Raw genomic sequence first — 26,296 nt, forward strand, 5'->3', positions numbered from 1 at the left:
GGCTTATAAACAACAGAAATTTATTTCTCATAGTTCTGTAGGCTGAAAGTCTGAGATCAGGGTGCCAACATGGTTAGGTGAGGGCCCTCTTTTGGGTTGTAGACTTCTAATTGTATTCTTACACGGTGGAAGTGGAAGGAATCTCCCTAGGGTCTCTTTTATAATGACACTAATCCCATTCATGAGGGTTTCACTCTCCTGACCTAATCACCTCCCAAAAACCCCATCTCCTAACACCATGATATTGGGCATTAGAATTTAACACATGAATGTTGGGGCCACACAAACATTCAGAGTTTAGCACCCCGTCTGCTGAATGTGTTGACAGATGACAGTTCTTAGCTGAATCTTACTCACCAACCTCCAACCCAGAGATTGCTCTCTGCTGAGATGAGCCGTTTTGCCCATGATCACACACCCTTCCTGTGTGCAGCCCACACCAAAGGATCAGTGTGAGGGTCCAAAGGCCTGGCTCTCGTTCTCCAATTTGGGACAACTCTGAGAGGACTTCTCAGCAGTGATTTCTTTATGGGATCATCTGAGCCTTGGTTGTGATTACATCACAGACCAACTTTTCCTGCTGCCCAATCCTACTTTCTTCATTTCCCTACAGGTGCCAAGAGCACTCCTCAAAAAACTTCCTGCGAGGAAATTTGGTCTCAGAGTCCTTTTCCTGGGAAACATGACCTGTAACACAAAATGTTTGTTAATTTAAAAATTCTTACTTCACCATAGCTAGAATGATGTCAGATCTCATCTATTTTTACATCCTCGAGCCTAGGCTAACATCATGTTACCACTTTAAGATCAGTGGGCCTAAAGTAGAAAGTGAATCCTGTGCAACTCTTTGGACAATGAAACACTAAAGTCTGGGTTCCACATAACTTTTCATAACCTATACACATAGCTTAACCACCTAATCCTTTCCTCTCTCTTACCTTCCACTCCTAGCGTCAGTCAGATAAATCACGGTCAAACCCACAGGAACAATGACCTCTGCTTACAAAATGGAAAGAAAAGAATGCACACGGGCCTATCTTAGAAATGATTTCAAAGAGGGTAAATCTTCCTCAGATTTAGAGAGGTATGATTTAAAAATTGTTCCTTTTTTAATTTCTAGACTATCTTTTCTCCAAAGGTTCAAAACTCAAAAGAAGGTTTTTACTTCCTGCTTTTTCTATTCTCTAGGTCTCTCCACGTAAAAGTACCACAATTAGGAAAGTGGATCAGACATATCCCACTTCCTGTTTTATTTTTCTCTGCTTAAAAAACCAGATACTTTTAGAAAGGTGAAATAAATAGAGCTGCTTCTCAATTCAATTGTGGAATAAAGTTTGCTCATGATGAGTCTCTTCCCTTTTGTGGTAGACCCTTTCCCTTTGTGGCTTCTCTTCCCTGAGCTCTGAGGCCTCCTCAGCCCACTAACAGCCTCCTGTCCATCCCTCTTCCTTTCTGTCCCGCTTTTCCTGTTCTGCTGTTCTCTGTCCATGACCCAGAATCAGTCTGATGGCTTCCATGCTGCCTGTTGTCACTACAACTGAAATCTCCCTGTTCCATAGCTCATTACCCAAGGCCAGCTTTGCTCTCTTAGGAGGCAATTTTGCAGTTGATTAGTGAGTATTGAAATGAATGAATAAGTATATGAATAAACAACTGCTCTCTCATTATATACCACTTAGCACCCATGCTATCCCCACCCACCCAAGATTTATGTGTATTAAGAGGGGCGTGATAAAGACAGCATGGCTTCCTTTGTAGCATGACCAAATTAGCTGAGTTGGAGAGAAATACCCTGATATGTAGATGTTTGAGTATTATTTTAACCATGTGCTTTTGATGCTTTGACATCAGGGGCCTTGCTGACCCTGGAGAGATTGTTCCTCCCAGGGCTAGCTAACTCCTAGAGATAGTAAACAACTCAACTGCTAGAACGTCTTTCATATGTAAACCAAACAATCCAGAGCCCACACGTAGCCACTTCCTTCACTGAGCTCTCACAGGACTCTCACACTCTGGGCCACCATCCACCTGATCTGATTACCCCAAGGCCAGGTTCCAGACAACTAGGAATAGCTCTTATGCCCCAAGCCTGCTGAAAGTATTCAGACAGCCAATCCTAAGCCTGTCTACACTGCCATGCTTGTTCCTTCCCATAGAAAACACAGTAAAGGCTCTTGCCCACATTTCCCCTTGTTCCCCTGCTCCTGTGAACACTAGTGCTTCCCCACGTGGAACGCTGTGTTCCTTCCTCTTGGGAACTGTGAGTAACAAACTATCTTTTCAATGGCAATTGTCTCCTGATCTGTTGGCCTAACCATATTCAAATAATAATAAAACCTACATTTTAACAGTTATCTCAAATACTGCTCTAATCTCAAGTGTGAGGCCTCCCATATTAATTCTTCTAAGACCCTAGAGGAAGCCTCTCCTTTTCCATAAGTTCTGACAGTTGGAGAAATGACTACTACTCAGAGAAGGCACTGTAGTATTAAACAAACAAAACAAATAAGAGTAAAGATAGACTTTACTTAATATGTATTATTACTCTGATTTCTCCAAAAATCCTATAAATTACTGTATTATACCCAGTGAACTGAAGTTCAAAGATAGAAAGTGGTTCTTCCCAAGGTCACAGCCACATACAGAGAAGAGGTGAGACTCAAACACACACTCTCCTGGCATTCCTCTGACTCATGCTCTGCTCCTGCTCCTTCCTTCTATCATAATCTTCCAAATCTTCCATTATCTCTTACAGAGTTCTCTTGCATAACATCACTACTTCTTTCATACTTTAAAGAAAAAGTATGGCCGTCTTGCCAGCTAGGGCCAATGAATGAGTCCATGATGAAAAGTAGTGAAGATACATTTAGATATTTCAACAATAAAATAGCCTTGGGGAAATGAATGTATTATTTTAGGAAGATATTTCCCAAAGCCAGTGAAGATCTAGAAATTACAGAAGTTCACAATACAAAGCTGGTCTTTAGTGAATGAATGAGAACTTTCAGAAATCTCTTCTTTCTGAAGAAGTTCCATTCTTTGGTCATGAACCCCAGAGCTACAAAGAACAGCATTGACTGTGAAGAAGACATGCAAAAATGTCTTGGAATTTTGAAGAACCATTAACTGAAAAGAAATACTTAACTTCAATACCATAAAGATCAAAATAAGCAAACAAAAGACAACAGATAACAAAATTGCTATTGAATGTCATCCAGCAGCAAAATACACCATAAAGATGTTAAGACCTATGTGGTCAGTGTTGACCCTAGTCGTCGGGGGGAACACTTCAAGTAAAATAATTGAAAACTCAACCCAACATTGAATACAATATAGCTCATGGGAAATCATCCTTTAGCATTTACCAAATTCCTACAATAGTTTGGGATCCCACTATTTTAAGCAAGAAAGAAGGAAACTTGAGAAAGAGGGAAGAGAGAAAAACAATAAAGTGAATCAAATGACTTGAAAACAAAAAAAAAATTGGGTAAAGAGCTGGATTGTAAGTATGGAGAAAAGAAGACTGGATAAGGGGGCTTAAGAGCAACCAGCAAGAGCTGAAGGCGGCATTTGGAGATGCTGATTGGCAGCTGTTGAGAATTTCCATGGTGTGTAGGTAAGAAGAAACGAGCTTGTGTGGCTAGATGACCTCAGTTGGATATCAGAAGAATTTCCTGACTGTGAATGTCAAGAGTTCTGGTTTATAGGATCAAAGGGAGACTTCTGGGATATGCCTATCCTAGGAATATTTTTCAGCCTCAAGCAAGAGAGTGGGTGGTTTTCTGCAGCCCTGTGGATGGGCTGGATAGCCTTCTCAGAATCCCTCAGTCTCATGTTGCTGAGAGGCGTGCCGTACACAGCTGCTTTCACAGTGTCCTTGCCAGCTGCTGACTCCCAGCTCGGGGGCTGTGGAGTTTTCCCCACAGAAAGGAATAACTAAGCCTTTCATTCTCCGTTCCTCTCTTGGACCAGCCCTTAGGTATACACTGTGGTTTTTCAGCTCTTCAGCACTTAGGCCCTTTCCTTCTGAGCCAGGGGCCTCCTGGGAACAATGTAGCATCTGTGTGTTGACAGTAACAGCCTGTGGGCCAGAGACACTCAGCCAAACTCTCCCTCCTTCCCACATGGGCTGCCCACCTCACCTGCAATATAATCCATGGCTAGTCAGCCCCAACCTGCCCCCTCGCCAAGTCCCCCCTTCTCCTATCCGTTCCCCAACCTTTTGCTTAATTTGGTTCCTGGCCCCTTTGCCACATTTACACCAGTCCTCATGCAGCAAGGTCTCTACCCACCTCCCATCCCACCCACAGAGTGAACAATAACACATTAATGGTTCACGGCCTGACACTAAACAGTGGGCATCGAAAGGTGAGGTGCATGCTGCTTAGTCGGGCAACTGGGTGTTTGGAAAAGGTTGGGCCTGCAAAGAGATGCCAGTCTTTTCCTATAACATTGTTGCTTTTTATTTATTATGTGGTTGTTGATTTACAGGGGGAGTTAGAAATGCTAAATAAACACAGAGTTTTAAAATGGCCTGTTTCTGCTGAGTTCGGAAACTTGGAATTATCTTCTGGCAAAAAGAAAATTCCAGAAAGGTGTTTAAAATCATCCTTTTGTTCTTGGTCCTGAGTGAGAGAGGAACATGTGCTTATGAGGAAAGTAGAGTTTCCACCCCCAGGGAATCCTAAAAGAGCAGAAGCCATGCTGTAAGACGTGCAGTGTAGAAATTCAATATTAAATGATGAATCAGAACAATCTCCCTCTAGGAAAGTCTCTCCTTCATAGTGGTTTGCAGTATTTCTCTTAAATCCTCCATCCAGTGATTTTATGGTGGTGCTATAGTGCGTGGGCCTGTGCAGTATGAATGCATAAGAGAAAACTGGATGGATAGTGCGTGAGGATGGGAAGTTTAAAAGAAAAGACAAGAGATCAAATGGGATTTTAAGGAGCAAAATGCAGCTGAGTGCGTGTGTGTCTGAGGGCCTGAGGATCCTGTTGTTTAGTGTCTCTGAGGTTTGAGTTGCCCCTTTTTATTCAGCGTAAAGTTGATACTTGGTAATACGCGGAAGTGTCAGGGAGAAATCAGAGTTCCACCTTTGGAGTCTTTTCTTCTGATTCAGGATTTTGTTTCTGAAAAACACCATGACACTGAAATTTAGACTTGGAATCCACTCTTGTTTTTGAGCTCTGAGATTAGCAAACTGAGCTATTTAACCACTCCCGGAAGTCGTAAATCCATCTTCAATTTTTATTTCATGAACTCTTTATAGGCAAGTTGATTTCTTTCCCATTGATACTGTAAACAGAATGTTGAGAAGCAAAATTCAACTCCTTTGAATACGCAAGACCTTTCCAAAAGTGCTTTTGTAGTTCTTTTCCCATAACTGTAATCTAACCAGCATCCTGACTCTGACCACCATATCCTCATATATTTTTGCTCTTAATCAAATCCAGTAGAATTCTTACTCAACAGGAAATAAAAGGGACATAAAGAGGAAGAAAGCTCAATTGGCTTTACCTGTAGTCTCACACTTACCAACCGTTTCCCTTTTAGGAATCCATCACAGAAGTTTTGCACACGCTCTACTGCAACTTCCGTAATGGGCAGCGTGTCCCACTCATCATCCACAGTGTGGTAAATTGCCAGCGCAGGCAGCTGAGACACGTTAAGTTTGAAAAATGCTATCACCCTCTCATTTTTCTTCACACCACTGTCCATCAGAATAAAAAGTATCTGTATTTGGAGAAATTTGAAACAGAAAGCTCTATCTGAGGTCCTGGGCAGAAAGACATAGCTTGTAATTATTGCAGTTTATACTGATTGAATTTGTGGTCTGTGCTGCACAATTTAAATCTCAGTTTAGAATGAACTTCTCCTTATTTAGCATTGCTTTGGTATTTTATCCCTTTGATCAGGTTTGTTTAATTTTAAGAAATTAGAATTGGAAAAGACTTAAGCAACTAGCTAAGGGAGAAAGTATAGCTTAATGGTTGAAGTGGAGAATTAGTCTTGAATTTTGTCTCTAGTACTTTCCAGCTGTGTGACTTTGGGCACATTACTCAGCCTCTCTGAGACTCAGTGTTATCAGAAAAATAGGCTTCTGTTGGGGGAGGTTAAATGAGAGGATGCATGCAATACGTCTAGCCCAGTTTTCAGCACATAGCGAGCGCTTGTTGAATGTTAACTATTTTATATTTTTAAATTAAATTTTTTACCCAAAGTAGAAATCTTCTTTATGATATTCTTGTTAGAGGATCATCTACATTCAGGATCACTGAAAGCTTTGAGTGTTAGGGAAACAACCACTAGAAAGTCAATTTATTTATTACCAGACAGCTCTCATCATTGAGGAGATCTCTAGTTCAATGCAGCAGCCTTGAAGTGGTTGAAGTGTTACTATTTCAGTGATATTGAGCAGAACTTCACAAAGTAGGGAAGGGAAAGAAATATTTATTGGACATCCAATAGGCACCAGGTACGTGATTGGTGTTTTATGTCAGAAATAAGCCCTGAGGTCTAAAACCTTAATAGATGATGACAAGGAATAAACAAATGGTGACTAATAGGTGATTTTTATTTTTCAGTATCTTTGGGTCTCTATTTTCTCTCCACCTGTTAATGCACAAAAAAAGAAATAGACTTACCACTAAGGGAAGATTTCACTATAATAATAATACTTTATTAATACAAAATATGGGCTTTTAATAATACAAAATACAACATCTTTAATATTAAATCAGAGTAATGTGATTTATTATGCCCCAGTTATCACTTTGTTACCTCTTAGCCATACTTGTTGTTTTTCTTACTTTTCCTTATTCCTGGCTCCATCTTCCTTTTCCTAGTGTCCTGGGGCTGAGTATTCAATAGGATGTCTCCCCTTACAGACTTACCTTCCCCTGGAAGAGCTTAGCTGCCTCCTGGTATCTGTGCAAGCTTTCTTCGTACTCTAGGGAGGCCTTGTTCATCATCAGTACAAGATGAATCTCAATCATGCTATTAAACAGGCCAACCGCAGTCTGGCAAGTAGAAATGTATTATGGTAGAATGAAAGAGAGAGGGAGGAAAAACCCCATTAGTGGCAACCCAGTGAATACGTGGACTGAAACAGTAATGAGAGTTGTCCGTTCTTAACACAAATGATAACTAGCCTACAAGATGGCTCTCAATAAATCTCATGCTCTGGTTTTCATGCAATTGTGTAGATTTCCTCTCCACAGTGAATAGGGCTGAGCTGAGTGGCCAATGGGATATTGCAGAAATGACAGAGCATGACTTCCAAGATCAAAATATAAAAGACACCATGGCTTCTGCCTCGCTCTCTCTTATATCACTCACTCTGGGAAAAGCCAGCTTCAATGTTGGGCACTCAAGCAGCCCTAGGGAGAGATTCACATGGCAAGGAACTAAGCCTCCTACTAAAAGCCAGCATCAACTTGCCAGCCATGTGAATGAGCCATCTTGGAAGGAGATCCTCCAGCCCCAGTCAAACCTGCAGATGACTGCAGCCCTGACCAATGACTGCAAGCTCACAAGAGACCCAAGATCAGAAGCACATAACCTACCCACTCCCAAATTGTTGACCCACAGAAACTGGATGAGATAATCAATGTTTATGGTTTTAAATTGTTAAGCTTTGATGTAATCTGTTAGGCATCAATAGACAACTAATGTAACATGTAACACATTAGTTACTTATTTCAATCCCTCTTTGTGTTGCAAGTGCAGTCGTATACTCTTGAAATGTGGCCTTTGGCCGCATATTAGTAGCACATACCTACTAAGTGCTTGCTGTGTACCAGGCATTATTTTGAGGTCTTTATATGTAAGAATTAATTTAATCCTCAAAATCTCAGCTTTTTTTTTTCTTTTTTGGAGGAAGATTAGCCCTGAGACAACATCCACTGCCAATCCTTCTATTTTTGCTGAAAAAGACTGGCCCTGAGCTAACATCTGTGCCTATTCTCCTTTATTTTATATGTGGGACACATGCCACAGCATGGCTTCATAAGCTGTGTGTAGGTCTGTACCGCGGATCAAAACCAGGGAACCCCAGGTCACCAAAGTGAAGCATGTGAACTTAACCACTATGCCACTGGGTGGCCCCAAGGTCCCAGCTTTTTAAATGAGGAAATTAAGGCACAGATAATTAAGCAACTACCCAAAGTCACAAAGTGGTGGACTTGGAATTACACCAAGCACTTTGGATCCAGAGTCTGTGCTCTTAACCAGCGGGGTGTACTGCCTCGTACACAGCTGATTGCAAAACCCCATCTAAACCAATCCAACCCCAAGCATAGTTGAACCAGTCTGCCCCCCGTCAGGAATAAGGTAAGCTCTTCTGGAGAAGCATTGGCCCTTTTTTGCTGATTAGAGATGGTGATTCCCTATGAAGTTGTCCATGACGGAGGGAAGCGGGACAGTCATAAGCCCGAGTGAGGAGAGGAGAAAGAGGGTGAAACTATGGCAGTGGCTCCCTTCATTTCACTTTCCTAAATAGTGCTGCCAGTGTCTCTATTTTAAACAAATTCCATTCCTTTTTACCTCTCCCTTCTGAATACAGACAGCATTGCTGTAAAACTAGTATGTGCCCAGGAAGACAGAGTACGGTGGATTAACGAACCAGAGGGCAGAGTCCTAGGATGGTGGGAAGAGGGGCAACTAGGTAGGATCCTTCTGGAAGCTACACACTGCTCTGTAGAGATTCTCCAGCTCTATTGGCTGGAGGCAAGGAGAGCCCAGTGAGTTCTTTCCCAAAACTATCTCCCTGGAGTTGAAAACCAGCTCTTAGATTTTAAATTTGGAAGATTGGATGGTAAATAATTGTCTCTTGTTTTACTAGATCCTGCGACGTAAATTTAGAGCATGCATCTACCCTCCTAGAGCAGAGATGAAGGGTAACTCTTGAGAAGAATTGAGAAATAAAAGCTAAGGAGTCAAAAGGTACCATTGTCTTAGCAGAAAGGATTGAGCATAGCAGAGGTGATTAGTTTAATCCTAACAGACACAGCCTGAATTTTCACCTTGAAGCCACATATTGCATGGGCATTAAAAGTGCACAGCAGGTCAAGTACACATCTGTGAGTTTCTGCCTAATTGCTACCGGTACAAACCTCTGCACCAGCAACAGATGAGAAATAACTATAGAGGTGTGGGCAGGTCTTCAAATGAGAAAAATACTACTTTTGGCAAATGAAAAAGTCAAAATAAAAGTTGAACTTGCTTCCCTAAAGAAATTCTTACCTAATCTCTTCTTGAAGTGATTTGCCTTCACTACTAATGTGAGACTTAAAAAAATATGTCACTGTTCTGTAAGATGAGACATGGACCAGGCATAAGAACTCAGGAAGGCCAGTCCTTACTCCTTACTCCTGCATTAGCCTGAAGAATTCCAGGATGCTGAAGCCACAAACCCAAGGACCATAAGATCATCTTTTCTGGTCCCACATGCACACCTGGCAGTCCTATAGAGAAAAATGCCTTTTTGGTTCTCGCTGCCAACACCCCCGGCGTGCACGTGTTTGGAATCTTAGCAAAAGTGGAAATGGAGTCACTGCTCCACAGAGACAAACATGATGTGAGAGGTGGACAGGAATTTAGTCAACAGGAAAAGGCGTGTTTTCTACTGAAGGCTGTGTGGGGCAATGGAAAAACCACAGGACTGTCAGACAGAACATTCATGAAAAAAGCAGGGACCAGTGGATACAGATGTCTCTGAAGCTCAAATTACTAGTCATATGGCCTTGAGGAAGTTATTTCACTTTTCTGACCTTCCATTTCCTTTCCTGTAAAATGGAAATAGACAACATGAGCTAACGCATCATCAGGTAAATTTTCTGCCTGAAATGATGCTTTTCTACATACTCATTGTGTGATCTTGAATAAGTCACTTGGACCTTGAATTTTCTCTTCTGTAAAACGGGCATAATAATTTTCTCTCTTCTACCTCAAAAAAGTTAGTGGGAGGATTAAATGAGAAAATGACGAGAAAGAGATTTGTAAGTTCTAAAAATCATGACATGCCTGTAAAGTCCTGTCATTAGAGAATGCACAGCATTTCTGAGCTGATGTAGATCACTGGAAATTAATACTCTGTCACTCTGATCTATGTCATGGAAAATAAAAGGCAGGAACTATGGTGACTCTATAAGTTGTAGGATGTTAGAAGGCCAGAAGATTATCAGGACAGGTGGAGCAACACCTTCCTCCAGGTTGCATGCAGCATGCAACATCAAAGGAAGACAAGCCTAAAAGGGAGCTGAGGCAGCATGAGAGTCTAGGCACGTGCAGGTGGTGCCAGACCAGGATCCATTAGATACTAGTCCATAAGGGGGTAGATGCAGAAAATGGGAATAAGTATTTAAAACATAGAGAAATTTTACGTTACATAGAAATCCAAATATGTGAACAGTGGGTTTTATTTTTCAAAATTTCATTTGTCTGTTAATTGACTTTTATTCTATTTTACAAAAGTATTGGTCACCAACGCTTTATGTAAAAAATGGACCTTTGGTGTGGATTGCAATCTTATTTGAGAAGCACGGTCTAGAGAGTTGCTTGGATCAGAGTTGCCTTCACAGAACACTCTCAGGCTGTAACACTCAGAAGTTTTTGAGTCAGTCACCTTAACTATGCATTCTGGCTCTTTCTTACTAGTCGTGTGATACGTCATTTAACTTTTCTGATTCTGTTTCTTTGTTGGGTAGGGCCAAGTCTATCAATGATAAAGGGTTGTAGGAAGGATGGCAACATAAACAACTCGGTGTTCAGTTAAAGGTGGTTACTGTTATTATTGGTCAAAGGACTCGAACTCCTGGACAGAAGGATCTCTGCTATGAAAAGTACCCTCCCTGGCGTGGGGACTGAAGGAGCTGGAGACAGGGACTATTTTTTACCACATCGTTGTACTCTGTCACCAAGTGGAGATTGTTGGTCTCAATGAAAAGGCTTAATTTGGTGGCATCAATGTTTTCGATGTCTTCGTTCTTTAAATCCAGTTGCTTGTTATCCACCTGGGTAACAAAAAGGATAAAATTATTACTGTTCTGTCTTAATTCATTCATTGATAAATGTTTCTGGACCACTTACCACGTCAGGCACTATCTAAAGCTCCAAAGATGGAAAACTACGTAGGAAATGTTCCCTGCCTTTGAGGAACACACTGTCCTGAGGGATACAGAGAAGTGGACAGAAATGTCCCACGTGTGGCGAATGTCATCACAGGGGAGTCACAGTCCTGTATGTCCCATAAGGACGAGCAGAAAAGCTTCCAGGAAGAGGTAGCTCCGGAAAAATGGCTAAGATTTGGTGAGATGAATGAGGATGGGGAGGGAATTTTAAGTAAGGAACGGTATTCCCAAAAGGCCAAAAGATGTGAGATGCCATGTTCTGGAAGCTGCAGTTAGTTTACTGAGACTATAGCAGTAGATGCCAAGTGCAGGGAGGAAGGAGACAGGTCAGTGGGGTAGCCAGGGTAAGAAGACTAAACTCTAATCTGAAGGCAAGGGAAGCCATTTCCATGGTCAGTTTTATGTTTTATTTGTGAACCCTTTTAATGTGAAATAAAAGGTACATATAGAGAAAAGCACAAAACGGAAAATGTAAAACAGTATATCATTACACAGCAAACAACTGAGGAGCTACCACTTGAGTAAAGAAAGAGAATTTTGCCAGAAAACTTGAAGCCCTCTGTACTCCCTTCTAATCAATAATCCATCCATTTGTTCCAAAAGTAACTATTATCCTGACTTTTATGATAACCATTTTCATCCTTTCCTTTATAGCTTTACCACTTAAAGATGCATCTCTTAATGCTATAGTTTAATCTTTTTAAAAAACATTATGTATATGGAAAAGAACTATGTTTTTTGTATGTGTACCTCATTTCTTTCGCTTAACATTTTGTTTGTGTCACATATGTTATTGCATGTAGCTGGAGTTTGCTCATTTTCCTTGCTGTATAATATTCCATTGTAGAAATGTGCAAAATTTATTTATTCATTTTCCTGTTGATGAATATTTAGGTTGTTTCCAGTTTCCAGTTATTAAAATAATGCTGCAATGAACACTCTTGTTCACGTCTCTTGGTATAAATATGCCTCTTATCTGTTGAGCATATATCTAGGATTGGGATTTTTGATTATAGAGTATGTGTATTTTCCACTAGCAGAAAATACCAAGCTATTTTCCAAAATGGATAATTGCTTACACTTGCACCTGAATTGTTTCAAAAAGTTCTATTGCTCCACATTCTTGTCAGCACTTGGTATTATCAGCCTTTCTGAATTTACTTGTTTTTGTGAACATGTGGTAGTATCTCATTGGGGTTTTAATTGCATTTCCTTGATTAACCACTTGTATATCCTCTTACAGGAAGTTTCTGTTCAAGTCGCTTATTCTGTTGAGTTGTCTGTCTTTTTCTTGCTGATTTGCAGATGTGTTTATATATTCTGGTACAGGCCCTTTGTTAGCTCTATATTGCATATCTTCTCTCTCACTGGGGCCTTCCCTTTTAATGGTCACTGCTCATAAACAGAAGGTAATTTCAAAGTAGTTGAGGTTTTCAATCTTTCTTTATAGTTAGTGTGTGTTTTTGTTTTGTTTTTAAAAAAATCTTTGACTACACCAAGGTCATGAAGATATTCTTTTATGTTATCCCCTAGAAACATTATTTTGACTTTCACGAATATATCTAAAACCCACATAAAACTTGTTTTTCTTACTTCTTACATGGATGCTTAGATCCTTGATCTTTAGGATTACTCTTTTCTAAAATGTACATTAAGATCTACACATTTCCTTCTTAGAAATGTGTAGGCTATAAATGCATCCCCAAATTTTATATGTAGATTTTATTATCATTCAGTTTAAAACGTCTTCTAATTTCTGTTATTTCTTCTCTAACCTATTAGTTATTTAGAAGTGTATTTCTTAATTGTAAAATGTAAGATTTTCTGGTTATATTCTTATTACTGATTTCTTGCTTAATTTCTACATTTTATTTACATCACATGTTAACTTCCATATAGAGTAGTCCCTCTTTATCCATGGAGGATATATTCCAAGACCCATGGTGGATAGTACAAAACCCTATATAGCCTATGTTTTTACCATACATACATACATATGATAAAGTTTAACTTACAAACTAGGCACAGTGAGAGATTAACAACAATAACTAGTAATAAAATAGAACAATTATAACATTATACTGTAACAAAAGTTACTGTAGGTCCTAGCAACCTCAGCATAAAGATTTTGTTTTCTTTCCTTATTAAGTTGAGAACTTTCACTTTTTCACTTAAAGGAAGCACTTTACAGCTTCTCTTTGGCACGTTGGAATTGCCAGCATCTCTACTTTGGGGCCATTATTAAGTAAAATAAGGGTTACTTGAACTCAAGCACTGCAATATCACAACAGTTGATCTGATAACCCAGCCAGCTACTAAGTGACTAACTGGCAGGGAGCGTGCACAGTGTGGATACACTGGACAAAGGGATGATTTATGCCCCTGGCAGGAGGGAGCTGGATGACAGGAGATTTCATCATGTTACTCAGAATGGCAAGCAATTTAAAACTTATGAATTAATTATTTCCAGTATTTTCCATTTAATATTTTCGGACTGTGGTTGACCAAGGGTAACTGAAACTACAGAAAGCAAAACTACTGATTAGAGGGGGCTAATGTATATTACATGTGTCCTTAAAATTATGTATATTCTACAATATTTGAATACAGGATTCTGTACATGCCAATCAGGTCACTTCATTAATTTTATAGTTCAAATTGTCTATATTCTTAATGATTTTTTAAAACCAGTTTATTCTAGCGAGAGAGAAATATTAAAATCTCGCACCATGATTGTGGTTTTAACCAGTTTCTCTTACAATTCTGTCAGTTTCTGCGTATATATTCTCTGGCCATGTTTTAGGTAAATGCAAATTTAAAACCATTAAATCTTCTGGACAAATTGAAATTTTTATCTTTATAAAATATCATTCTTAACCTCTAGCGATGCTTACTGCCTAAAATTCTACTTTGTTTACTGTTAATATGCTTCTATTAGTTTTTTTTTTGGCAGTGTTTGCTTGGTATATCTCTATCCTTTTACTTGTAACCTATCTTTATGTTTTACATGAGTCCCTATGTTTTAAAATGACGCATTCCTTGTAAAAAGTATGTAATCGTATTATTTCATCCAGTCAGTTTGTCTTTCAATTGGATTATTTTTATATAATGTATTTGCTAGTGTATGTAATTAAATACGTATTTTCCTTTGGTTCTGCCTGTTCCAAATCCCATTTTCATTCACTTCTGGCCTACTTTGAATTGAAAGAGCACTTTATTTTATTCCTTCTTTCCCTTTATTGGTTTAGAACTTACATAGGCTGTAATTATTCTCTTAGGGATTACCAGCATGCATGACACAACATGCATTCTTTACTTATCAGAATCTGATATTAATCGGCAGTTTTATCCTTCTTGGCCACTGCAGATACTAGAATATACTAATACAGGTTACTTCCTTCCAATTGCATCCCCTGGCTCCACACTCAAGACTCACAGGCGATTATTGTCCTGTGTCTTAATTCTAAATCTCAGAAGACATTATTATTATTGTTGTATAGTCAACACACTTTACATTTATGCACATATTTACATTTAAGGTTCTCTTCATTTCTTCCTGCATTTTTGAGCTTCTATCTGGGCTTTTTTTCCCCTCTGCCTAGAGAACACCTTTTAGTATTTCCTTTAGTATGAATTAGATCTGTTGGGTGACATAGACTCTCAGTTTGGCTGTTTAAAATATCTTTGTTTCACCTTTATTTTTGAAGGCTAGTTTTGCTGGGGGTAGCATTCTAAGTTGACAGTTATTTTCTTCCAGTTTTTGAAAGATGTAATTCTTTACATTCGGCCTTTCACTCTTTCTATTTAGAAGTCAACTGTGAATCTTTAATATTACCCCTTTGAGATTACTTTGAGGGTAATCTTTTTTCTCTGATTTAAGATATTTCCCTTTTACTTTGGGTTTTAGCTGTTATGCTATGGCATGGTGGAGGATAGATTATATATGCTACATAGATACATAATTACATATGGATGCGGGTGTGTGTGTGTATATATGCATGTGTGTATGTGAGTATGTGTATTTAGATATTCATATGGGAGCATCCTAATCCAATTTCAAGGACTGAGGTGATTTGAATCTGTGCTGCAGCCCTTGGGAGGACTGATCTACTGATCTAGTTAGGGTTCACTCTTATCTTTAGGGTCCTAAGTGGGGCAAAGAGTGTTTACCAGATCTGCCTCCTACTTCCTCTTGTGGGCCCTGGACTCCAACGTTTACTTTTCTGGCTCTTTGAGGGTCTCAAAAATGCTAATAAACCTCTCAGCCTCTTGACTGCTTCTTCTAGAACTGGCTAGGCCTCCCAGAGGAAAAGCAGGCCCAATACAGGGTTCCTCTTTTTCGGTTTCCGTCTTCTTTTAAATCTTAGTCTAGACATATTCCCCTCTCTTGCTAGTTCTCCCATGCCTTATTCTTATCTTTTTTTTTTTGCCCAGGCTTTAAAAAATCATCTTTGATGGAAGGGATTGTCTAGTTACGCAGTCCGTTCTCCCAGATTTGCATTTTAGAACAACTTTTCCACCATATTTAGATATATTAAAAGATAGAATTTCATACTGCCAATCATCGTTCCCAGGACTTCCCACTCCCATCCTCCAATCTACCTGTGCCCATAAAGACACAAGATAAAGCTCCCATCACCCATAGCAATTATGCCTGCAGATAAAATTATCAGGGCTAGGTCCTGAACAATTTTCTCTGTTTCCTAAAACAATTTGGATCACTTTTGAGATCTTTGGGCCACCCCCCCTTGGACATCTCCTTAACCCTTTCCCCTCACAACTGCTATCTCATATAGATCCTCCCCAATCAGATCTTGCCTTGGATTAGTGCCATCCTTTTACCTCCAAGATACTTTCTCTCAGTCTGCCCAGCAAAGTCAGAGGTAGGTCTCATTTTAGTTTCTGCAGGAGGGAATTCAGGCAGAGGTAAATTAAAGTTGCTAAACAGTAAGAATCCAAAATTGTTCATTATTGTCATCTCCATGATGACTCCCATTTTCTATTTTTCACTTCTGTTGTTCAAGATGGTCCCCCATTGGGTTAATTAAAAGCAATATGAACCTCTAAAAGGCCCATTGCGCTCTTTATGGTTAATTATATAAATCCTGAATATATGTGGTTATTCTTTTATAATCCATTTGTTTATGAATTATTTGTTGATTGCCTTCTATATGTTAGGCACTGAGGCACGGAAATGTTGACATGCACTCAGATAGCAATTTAATCACTTTATTTTATGAACTGTTTTTCACAACTCAAATTTATGAAATAAATCTAGATGTGCAGAAAATGTTTGTATTTCCAAAAAAGAATTTTGAAAAAAATTCATAAAAACCACAGGATATTTTAAAATGTGAACTCCCTTCCTATATTCAATTGTTTTAAAATTCACAAGGTTCTGAGTAGAGAGCTTGGGGCAGAAATATAAAAGCAAGAGAAAATATCATCTTGGGTGGAGTCCTTGCCCCCACTTCTACCATCCTCCTCTCCAAGCCAGGAAGAGTGAGGAGAGACAGACAATGAGCGCACAGGATCTTTACTGCTGCTGAAGTCCTGCCTTGGCCAGATGGCATGTCTCCTTCATACTTAAGGCTTTGTTAATTGCAACCATCAAAATCATCACTATTATAATCGCAATCAGGGCCCTTTTAATATTTAATACGTCTAAATACTTCCTGATTATTTTTCTAGGAACTCCCAAGCCTGGCACTGCTCCTCCGCAGACATAGCTGTGCTCTGGCCAGGGGCCCCCTCCCACTCTGCTCTCTGTTCCAGGCAGTCCCTCACATTTCCCAGAACAGGGGGAACAGGAAACACCACTGACTCCAGGTGTTTCTGGACTTAAGGAATGCGGTCTGTTGGAGGCACAGGATGTTAAGTGGTGATAACATTCTTTAAGAAGCAAAGAGCTTTCATAAAACCACCCTCCTAAAGTCTCTCCAGTTTGTGGAGCTTCTTTTAACAAAACATGCCTGATTATTTCACTATTTCTTAAACTAATAAACTCTGGAACAGTCATGTGTAGGATTCCTGGAAACAACATTTGAAGAGGATATCTCCTTTCTGTAAAAGGAATTATTTGCATAACTCACTGGAAAGAAAATCTGACCCTGGAACCAAGAGTTGGGAAAAAAAATTTTTATGTATTTTTTCAGTTTGGGGAAAGAATTTTACATGTTATTTCTTTCCCCAAGAAAAGAAGGACCAGAAGAAAAACAGAAGCAGTAAACCAGAAGGGAGGCCACTTTAAAACGTAATTTTGAGTTTCCCCAAGAGGACTAGAAGTGGCTTCTTTTATGTTTTAAGACACTATAGCACATTATCCCAAGAGATTCAATCACTCCTTTTCTGTTCATTAGCATTTCAGCAGTATTCCATGGAACTTCTCTAATTACCCGCCCAACTTTTCATAAAATGTGTTAAAGTTGTCTTAGTGGACACTGCAGTTATAATATTAAATATCTTGGGTAGCACAGAGAAATCATCTGTTAAACAAGTGCCCTCATGCCCCAGGTTTGTTTTCATAAGCTGCATAGCTTACCATATCTTTGACAAATATGTACTTTAGAAAAAATATTTAATAATTTGACACATCTTACTTCTTGCATTTCTTATCAGTTTATTTTTTTGCACTAGTTCCTTCCGATTCTCTTTGTTTGGCAATGTGCATTTCTTATAATAGGAATGCCACAAAGATCTGTCAAATGGATGCAAGAATGCCTCTACTGTGTTTCCATTACTATCCCATTGGGTCAAAGTTAGGATCCTTACGTTTCTTAAAATAAAAGTGATTGAGAATACCCAAAGCAGGGTAAGCATTCACATAATATCTGAAATTCCATTTTAGGGTAGGTTCATGGCTTATTCGACCCAGGGTTGTATCTCTATGAGGGCAACAATAAGAGCCCTGTTGGGGAGTGTGGAGGGTCTTCCTCTGTCTCACAAAAGACAACCTGTATCCTCAAACTGACAGGTCGTCATACACAACTTATTATTATTCCATTTTACTTAAATTCTTCCTGATAACGTTTATATAGTCAGCTTGCACTATTTTTGGAGAATGATGTGAATGATTTGCTGGCCTCTTACTGCTCCAGCGTTTCAAGCATTTGGTAATGTCAGCTCACTATAGTCTTATTATTTCTTCACTTATCATTATTTCAGCTTATCTCTAAATATGTTCTTACAATTGAAATTTCTATACATCTAAATTCTGAAATGTCTTTGCCAAATTATGTAGTGCTTAGATTAAACCTTGGGAAATAATCTTGGAGTTTGATTAAATAGTGCCAGGGGCATAGAGAAATGGTTTAGGAGATAGTGATTGGAAAAAAAAAAAAAAAGGCTTTAGAAGAACGGCATTAGAGTAGATAAAATCTAGCAGTAAAACAAAGGTTTTCTTCCAGCTTAACCATCTTAGGGAGTCACTATAGTACAGTAAGAAATGGATGCTTCAGGGTCAGCAATGCTGGTGTGAAGCAAGTATCTGTTACTTTATAGTTGTGAGACTTTGGGAAACCAAATTGATCTCATAGAACTTTAGTTTTCTTATTGATAAGACAGGGATGATAATAATGATTTAATCAGATTCTCGTGAGAATTAAATGGTAGAACATAGGAAAATACCTAGCAGAGTGCTTATCATAAATTAGGCACTAAAACAAACAAACAAACAAACAGAAGAAACTAGATCTAAGATGAAAGTAGGTACAAAAAATTTGCAAAAGGCTCAAGTTTCCCAATGTAAAAAAGAATAATCTTGGTTGATGCTCTCTTTAAAAAAAGTTACCCCAAACTCCTGAATAATAATCCTATTCAAATATGGACTCAACTTTTCAAAGTGTAATCTGAGAAAAAAATATTTATCGAAAAGCTGAGCCTCCCCAGACCAGGAGTGGGGCAGGAACCAGTGTGTTTGTTTTCGGTAAGGCTCCTCAATAATCTTCTCCCCAGAGGTCCCAAGAGTTCACTCAGAGTGGGTCTGTCTTTTAGTGGTAAACAAAAAACAGATGCTAAAGGACAGCGAACAGCTCTGGGAAGTCATCAACGGGGCTTTATAAAGAATCAGTTGTAAGCAAAGCTAATGAGCCCATTAGAGGCTGTAAAGCAGCCCGAGACATTGGAAGCGCCAGCACTTGTTTTTCTTCCCCACATGTGTATCTTGGTCGTACCAAGACTTTTAAATCACACCTTCGTGAGATTCACAAACAACAGACTCGGGCAGAGGTTCTTGTGGAGCTGGAGCTGATTCGAATGTTTGTATTGAAGGGTTACTGCCAATGGTTGGACTGTAACATAAAAGACATTAGCTTAACCTTCCATAGCTTTCTTACCAAAGCTTTTCACAGAAGGGCTTGCTTTATTCCTGTTTCACAATGGTAAAAATGCAAACCTGCAACTGCTGTCCGGGTGGGGGAAAGATTGCCGAAGGGACTCATGCGCCCTCAGACAGACTCTTGGAGGTGAGTCAGTTCCTCAAAGACTTTCTGAGTGTCTTCTAGGTACCTGAGGTATATTGTTGACCTTTGGAATACAAAGATAAATAAGTCATGGTTCCTCCCTTTGAATAGCTCGTGGTCTAACTGGGTAAGAGGTGAGACAGCTGCATAAATACATGCCGTGCACTATAAAGTGGTAAATGAAAATAGAGATAAGGAAGTCTAGAGGGAAAATGGGGCCAATTTGGAGATTCCAGGGAAGCTTTGCGAAGGATAAGATGCCTGAACTGATTCACTGGAGTATGAGGAGGACTTAGCTGGGTGAGGCTAAGTGATAGGGGGCAGTAGGGGTGGTGGCTTTCTAGGCAGAGGAATAGCCTATGTGAAATCATGGAATTGTACCATCACACCATGTATAGTTGGGTATTGAGTGTTTAAAGCCCAGGATGAGAGTGTGCTGGAAAAGGGAATAGAAAAGCAGGTAGTTGCCAGGTCATAAAACACTATATGTTTAAATATCATCCTTTTGATCTTGTAAGAAATGGGGAATATTGAAGAATTTTTAAGAAAGGAGTGCCATGGTCAAATTTCCATTTTAAATCCATCATTTTGATACCAATCTAGAAATTGGATATGAAGTAGTAAAGGGAGATCAATTAAGAAGCTTTTGAAATTGTTTATGCCAAAGATGCTGAGTCTAAATGAGAAATGAAGTAGAAAGAGTGGAGGAAAATATAGGTTCAATAAGATAGAGTACAATTGGCAAAAATTACAGACTGAATGAACATAGTCATTCGATAAAATAGTGTATCATTTTATTGAACGATACACTATTCATGATTCAAGAATAGTACATGATTCAGTAGGTGCAGATGATAAATTCAGTTTTGAGCATGTTAAGATTGTAGCGCTTTTGAGAGTATCCAAATAGTTATATCCAGCAAGCATTTGAATCATGAGAGGGGTCGAAGCTAGAGGTAAAACATTCCAAATCCTCAGCAACAGATAATAGTCAAATATGAGAAAGAATTATATTACCTAAGGATTACACATTAATTAATTAATTAATTCATTCATTTACATATTCATTTATTCAACAAACACTTAACGAGCACCCACTACATGGCAGGCACTTTTTTTTTTCTTTTGCTGAGGATGATTCACCCTGAGCTAACAGCTGTATCAACCTTCCTCTATTTTGTAAGTGGGTTGCTGCCACAGCATGGACACTGATGAGTGGTGCAGGTTGGCACCTGGGAACCAAACCCAGGCAGCCAGAGCAGAATGTGCTGAATTTAACCACTAGGCCACAGGGCAAGCCCCTGGCAGGCACCACTTTTTCAGTCTTTGTGGTTGAAGTAGTGAACGAACAGTCTCTGCCTCCATTGAGCATGGATTCTATAACCTAGATTGAGAAGAGCATTGGGTCAGGCAGTAGTGTAGATGGAGGAAGAGAAGGTCTCACGGAGACTAAGAAAAGAAGAGGAGGGCCAGGAGTCGAAGGCTGCTCGAGGTCAAGGAAAGAGAGAATATTAAAGAGAAAAGAGTGGTCAACAGTGTCAAATATGGCAGGAACGTCCGGTAAAATAAGACCTAATGTGCGTTCATTGGATTTGGAAATACGGAAGCCATGCTGACCGGGATGGCAGCAGTTTTAATGGACTGATGGAGCATAAACTAGATAGCAGTGCATTTAAGAGCTTAAAGAGAGTTGGAGACACTGAATATAGAGCACATTTAAAAGAGGTTTGGATGAGAAGTGAACGAGATAGAGAGGTTGGAGGCTAGAAGAGGAAGGACATTCAGTCCAGAAATCTTCAAACTTTATCTCTTGCTTAGTTTCTCATTTCCAGTGGACTTTGGTCATCTTTACCTTGATATTCCACCAACAATAAAAGCTCAACAACTGACGAAATCACCGTAAATCCCTCTTTCTGTATGTGCCCTCACTATTCCTAGTTACCCTCGCTTGAAACTTGGCCTCCTTTCCGTAGTTTTGATATCCTTGCAGGACCTGCCTTTCTTCACTTTCTATTGCTCTCTTTCTGCTACAGACTCTTAGTACATGATCTGTTTTGTCAGCCTAACAAAAGTTCTCTTTACTCTTGTCTTTTTGCCTAACAATACATCTTACCCATTGCTGCCAAATAATCTTGCTAAAACACATTCCTGTTCATGTTACTCCCCGGGTGTAAAGGCTTTAGGGGTTTTCCAGTGTCAACTAAATTAAGTGCAAACCCATTAAGCTGGTATTCAAATTTCTCCACAATATGCTTCCAATCAAGCTTTTCTGTTTTATATTCATTTCCCCAAAACATGTACCCTGAGATCCAGTCAAATAGGCCTGATCACTCTTTCCTAAGTTTAATTTTTTTTCCCACCTTGGCCATGAATTCTCCTCCACTTTGCCCAAATTTTGTCTGTCCTTTAAATCCCAGTTCAGTTGTCTCCTTCATCAATTTTTTATCAGAATTCCTACACTGCCTTTATCCTTTAAACCCTTATAATACTTTATCCATAGTGATGCTCTTTGTATTATAGATACTTGTAGATTATGTTTACAATCTCTGCTATATTTTAAAAGCTATGAGAGAGGAGAATATACTTATATTTTTATTATCAATATCTTGCATAAGGCAGACAGTAGTTGTTTAATCTATGCTTGATAAATGTAAGTGAACTCCCAAAGATATAAAAATATAAAATTTTAGAGCTCAAAATGACCTTAGAATGAAATGGTCAAATCTTTTTATTTTATAGGTGAAAGAATTGAAGCTGAAAAATGTTAAGTGACCTGCCCAAGTCACATGGCTGGTAAGTGACAAAGCAGTGCTACAAATCTCGTCTCCTGATTCTCAGTCCAGTCCTCTTCCCATTTCATGACAGTATCTGTTTGGGAAGCTTGAGCTGAGCCGTCATCCTTGCCATCATTGTCCCTGACTCTGGCATCATCATTAGTGTTAACGACATAGACTCTTTTCTAGTCTCACAAGTTTGTGAATCCACAACCTAAGGAACAACTGGGAGAAGCCTTGAGCTGCCCACCCAACTCACCAGCCGAAAGAGGAAAATGGCGTTCCCAGTGACGTTGTAGTGAGCCATAACCTCAGAATCAGTGCTGATTCCAAATGACACGTCTTGGAAATCTTGCACCATACTACGGAATATGGACACTGCTGGTATTTCTAAATCCTAAAAACAAGAGGAAAAAAAAAAACCCACAGAAGTTATTTTAGATGAGAGACACATAGAAACAGAATAGAGAATAGAAATGTGCTCACTCATATCAGAAATCATAGACTTGATTTATTATCCCGTGAAATATTTACTGCTGAGAACACAGGCTAAATTTGCAATGGCATTGTTGAATTTTCCAGGCTGGGTGGGTTAATAGGTAACTAGAAAATTGTGGCTAAGCCTAGCACTCCTTACCATAGAACTTGAAGTTTATTAATAGCTGAGGGGAACCTCAAAATCATAGAGGCCTGCAGAGTTGGGCTGCATCATCATTAATATAGCCCAGGAGGCAAATGTTTTGGGAACAACTTAGGGAGGAAAGAAGAAATGCAAAAGTAAAAAATAGGTGCTGTCAAAAGGGCCAAGAAAAGAATAAACAGTAAAAAAATTAAAAGAATAAAGAAATTAAAATAGGGGCTGGCCCCTGGCATAGTGGTAATTTTGTGCACTCCACCTCTGTGGCCCAGGGTTCCCCGATTTGGATCCCGTGTGTGCGGACATACACACTGCTCATCAAGCCATGCTGTGGTGACATCCTACATAGAAGAACTTGAAGGACTTACAACGAGGACATACAACTGTGTACTGGGGTTTTGGGGAGGAAAAAAATTAAAAACAGGAAGATCAGCAACAGATGTTAGCTCAGGGCCAATCTTCTTCACCAAAAAGGACACCTTTAAAAAAAAGAAATTTAAAATGGAAGCTTAGAAGTTTTATTAACAAAGGTTTGTGCAGGACATGGAAGAATAGTCCTGCTCCTTCCACTGTGAGCTATTGTCCATGAAGATACTGTTCATGTGTTGCTGTAACTCTGGAACCCAGGTGGCAGTTGGGAACAGGGAAGTCACTTCTGAGTGATGATTCCAGTCCTTCTGCAGCAAGCTGGCATCATTTTCCCTGCTATCACGGGAACTTAGCCGGCACCAGCTCCAGGCAATAATTGGGAGTGAATGTATTCTTCCCTGACACCTCTCTGGGCTAAAGGAGGAAATGTCTAAAGAGAAAAGAAGCTGCAAGGCCACTTGCATCTGGGGTCAAGCGGAAGGAGTTCATCTGAAAGGGTGTGTGGAGTTCATTTGAGGCTATGAACACTTGTCGATCTAGGCTTTCTCTTTTTGTGTTCTGCTCCTTAGAATGGACTTGCTCAGGGATCTAGTGGCGGCATCTGGTGGCTGTTTATGTTATTGCATCTAATTCCACTTTCTTGCCACCCCTTGCCTTCCTGAGGGCGGCTGTTTTTGTTTAGAGATCGCTCATCACTAAAAAATGTGCTCCCTTGTCTTCCTTCCCCCTCTTCCATCTCATCGCAGCTACTTCTGACTGTGTGTACAGAATTGACAGGGTGATGGTGAATGGAATTAATCAATGGAAACAGACAAGAAGGTTTGCAAGGAGAGAGTCGGGGCTTGATCAGCTGTGAGAATCCCCGGATGTTGTCTCCAGAGAAAGATAAAGAGGCTGGAAGGATGCTCTCTCATTTACGGCTCCTTTTATTAGCCAGGCAGCCATTCTGGAAGATGGAGGCTAATACTTTTAATATACAAAATGCCATCTTTTTTCAACATATCAGAGCAGACAAAGAGAAAGAAGAAGGAGGGGCTACCCATTTGGTAAGGTTTTAGACAGAAATAACTATTGACTAATGTGTGTCTGGACGATAGAATTTGGGTTTATTCCAGCCCCTGCCTCAGCAATCCAGATATTGACTTAAGCTTATATCATCCGTAGATGAGGAGACCCAGTCGGCAGCCTCTGAAATCTTGAAGCAAGTATAAGAAAGATAATTCAGAGAGACTGGGAATGTCTAGAAATTGAGAGATCTCGACTGACCAGCTGAAAGCAGACTCTGTGCCCTTTGGCCTCTAATGCATGTCACCTGGCCAGCAGGTGACTGTGCTGGCTCCCTGAGGTAGACCATTTCTGGTTCTCTGGGGGAATAGAAAGTGGAGTATCTGGACAAACCTGGAAGAAGCCTATGACAGCCACCTCAGCAGCAGCGATGAATTCCATGGCAGCTGGGACGTCTGTGAGCCACACAGCTTCCTGGGAGCCACCGGCACCATCTAGACAGAGACAGGGAGTCAGAGAGAGGCAGAAGGTGTTTGGGTACCGAGCAGAGAAGCGGCAGCTCTAAATAATGAGGGTATCTCTACTTTTTCTCTTTATACCAAGGTCAAGGAGATCTAGGGGTGCGGTTACCATTCCAAGGCTTTATTTTTCCACTAACGTGGAAGATGACCCCACCTGGTGGCCTCTCTCTGAAGGATAAAGGCAGACTTCCCTCTTCTCCACTAGGCAACACAGGTCTTTATCTGGCATTTCCTGGAAAGTTTTCTGGGTTTGGAGGAAAGTACCCAGAGTACTCCTGTGTTCCCTTCCCTTCTCCTAACAACGCTTTCACCCTGTGGTCACCCAAGTGCTTTTTTCTTTTACCTGAGGATTCCTGAACTTCTGCAGCAACCTCTGGGGACAGCTCGCAGGTGAAGAGCAGTAACAGAAACAGGCATCTGGACTGGGCGGCTTCCATTGTTCTCCTGCTCCTGCTCGGAGCCCTGGACGTGGTGTTTTGGGATACTGACGCGGGGCAGCCTGCTCTGTGGTTAATTGGCTGTGGTGTTATTAGTGCTCTGGGAACTTTGCAGCTGGCTCTAGGGGGACCTTCAACTTCTGAGATAAAAGACCAAGTTCAGTGACAGGGCCTCAGAACATAACCAACCAGAAGAAAGTCAGGTCAGTTGATTTAAATAAAAAAAATATATTCTATGCTAGGTATTGACCTAAGCACTAGGAATAAAAAGTTAACTATGATCTGATCCAGCCTCTCTCCCAGCTTAGATTGTTAAAGTGAGAGATGGACAAATAACAGATCACTGAAACATAAAAAGGAAGGTGGTAAAAAAATTGAGAAACTCATAGGGTGCTGTGAGAGTACAGCCTAAGGGCATTCAGGCCAATGGTGAGGTTCAGTAAAGGCTTTCTTCCTGCAAGGGATGCCTAAGTAGGGGCCTGGGTAAATAAAATATCACCAGGTAACAAAGGTGGAGAGTTTCGTGTGAAAAGCCAAAGCCCAGAGATGCTAATGTCACATGTGAGAGCTTTATTAGTAATTGAGTATTACGAAGGGAAGGGAATGGTAAATATGGACAGGAAGGCGTGCTGGGGCCAGATCGCAGGGGGCCTTATACACTAAGCGCAGGAGCTTCAGTTTTATTTTGTAGGTGATGGAAATCCATTGAAAAATCTTCAGCAGGAGAGAAACAGTGTCTGCTTTGGCCCACAGATGTTTGCCGAAATCCAAGAGATTCCCACAGGCAGTGGGACATACAGGTCTCAAGCTTAGAAGAAACTTACATATGATAATACTATAAAATAAAATAAGTTGAGATTTTTCTACCGTTCATATTCTGAATGTTCATTGCCCATCACACTGGAACAAAGGGATCAAACTGTTCCCACTGATGTAGATACCTCCTCTCCTGTGCCCCACCACC

General features: G+C 40.1%; 1 protein-coding gene across 3 annotated transcripts; it reads right to left on the reverse strand.

Moving 5' to 3' along the window:
- ERP27 (endoplasmic reticulum protein 27) lies at positions 1–25,489 on the reverse strand. Of its 3 annotated transcripts, none has more exons than XM_070495243.1 (7): positions 25,239–25,489; positions 24,768–24,868; positions 22,623–22,760; positions 10,897–11,013; positions 6,895–7,020; positions 5,537–5,734; positions 1–687 (listed from the first exon to the last, which is right to left on the reverse strand). In XM_070495243.1, exons 1-7 carry the CDS (start codon positions 25,330–25,332, stop codon positions 556–558), a joined length of 906 nt encoding a protein of 301 aa, XP_070351344.1. In that variant the 5' UTR covers positions 25,333–25,489; the 3' UTR covers positions 1–555. The 3 variants fall into 3 exon arrangements, with proteins under 3 accessions (XP_070351344.1, XP_014689748.3, XP_070351343.1); XM_014834262.3 differs by lacking the exon at positions 1–687 and adding an exon at positions 4,444–5,130 and having other exon boundaries at positions 25,239–25,468; XM_070495242.1 differs by lacking the exon at positions 1–687 and adding an exon at positions 5,115–5,296 and having other exon boundaries at positions 25,239–25,464.
- Positions 25,490–26,296: the final 807 nt, after the last annotated feature.

This window comes from Equus asinus, chromosome 22 (genome assembly GCF_041296235.1).
Source record: "Equus asinus isolate D_3611 breed Donkey chromosome 22, EquAss-T2T_v2, whole genome shotgun sequence".
In the NCBI taxonomy this organism is placed as follows: Eukaryota; Metazoa; Chordata; class Mammalia; order Perissodactyla; family Equidae; genus Equus; species Equus asinus.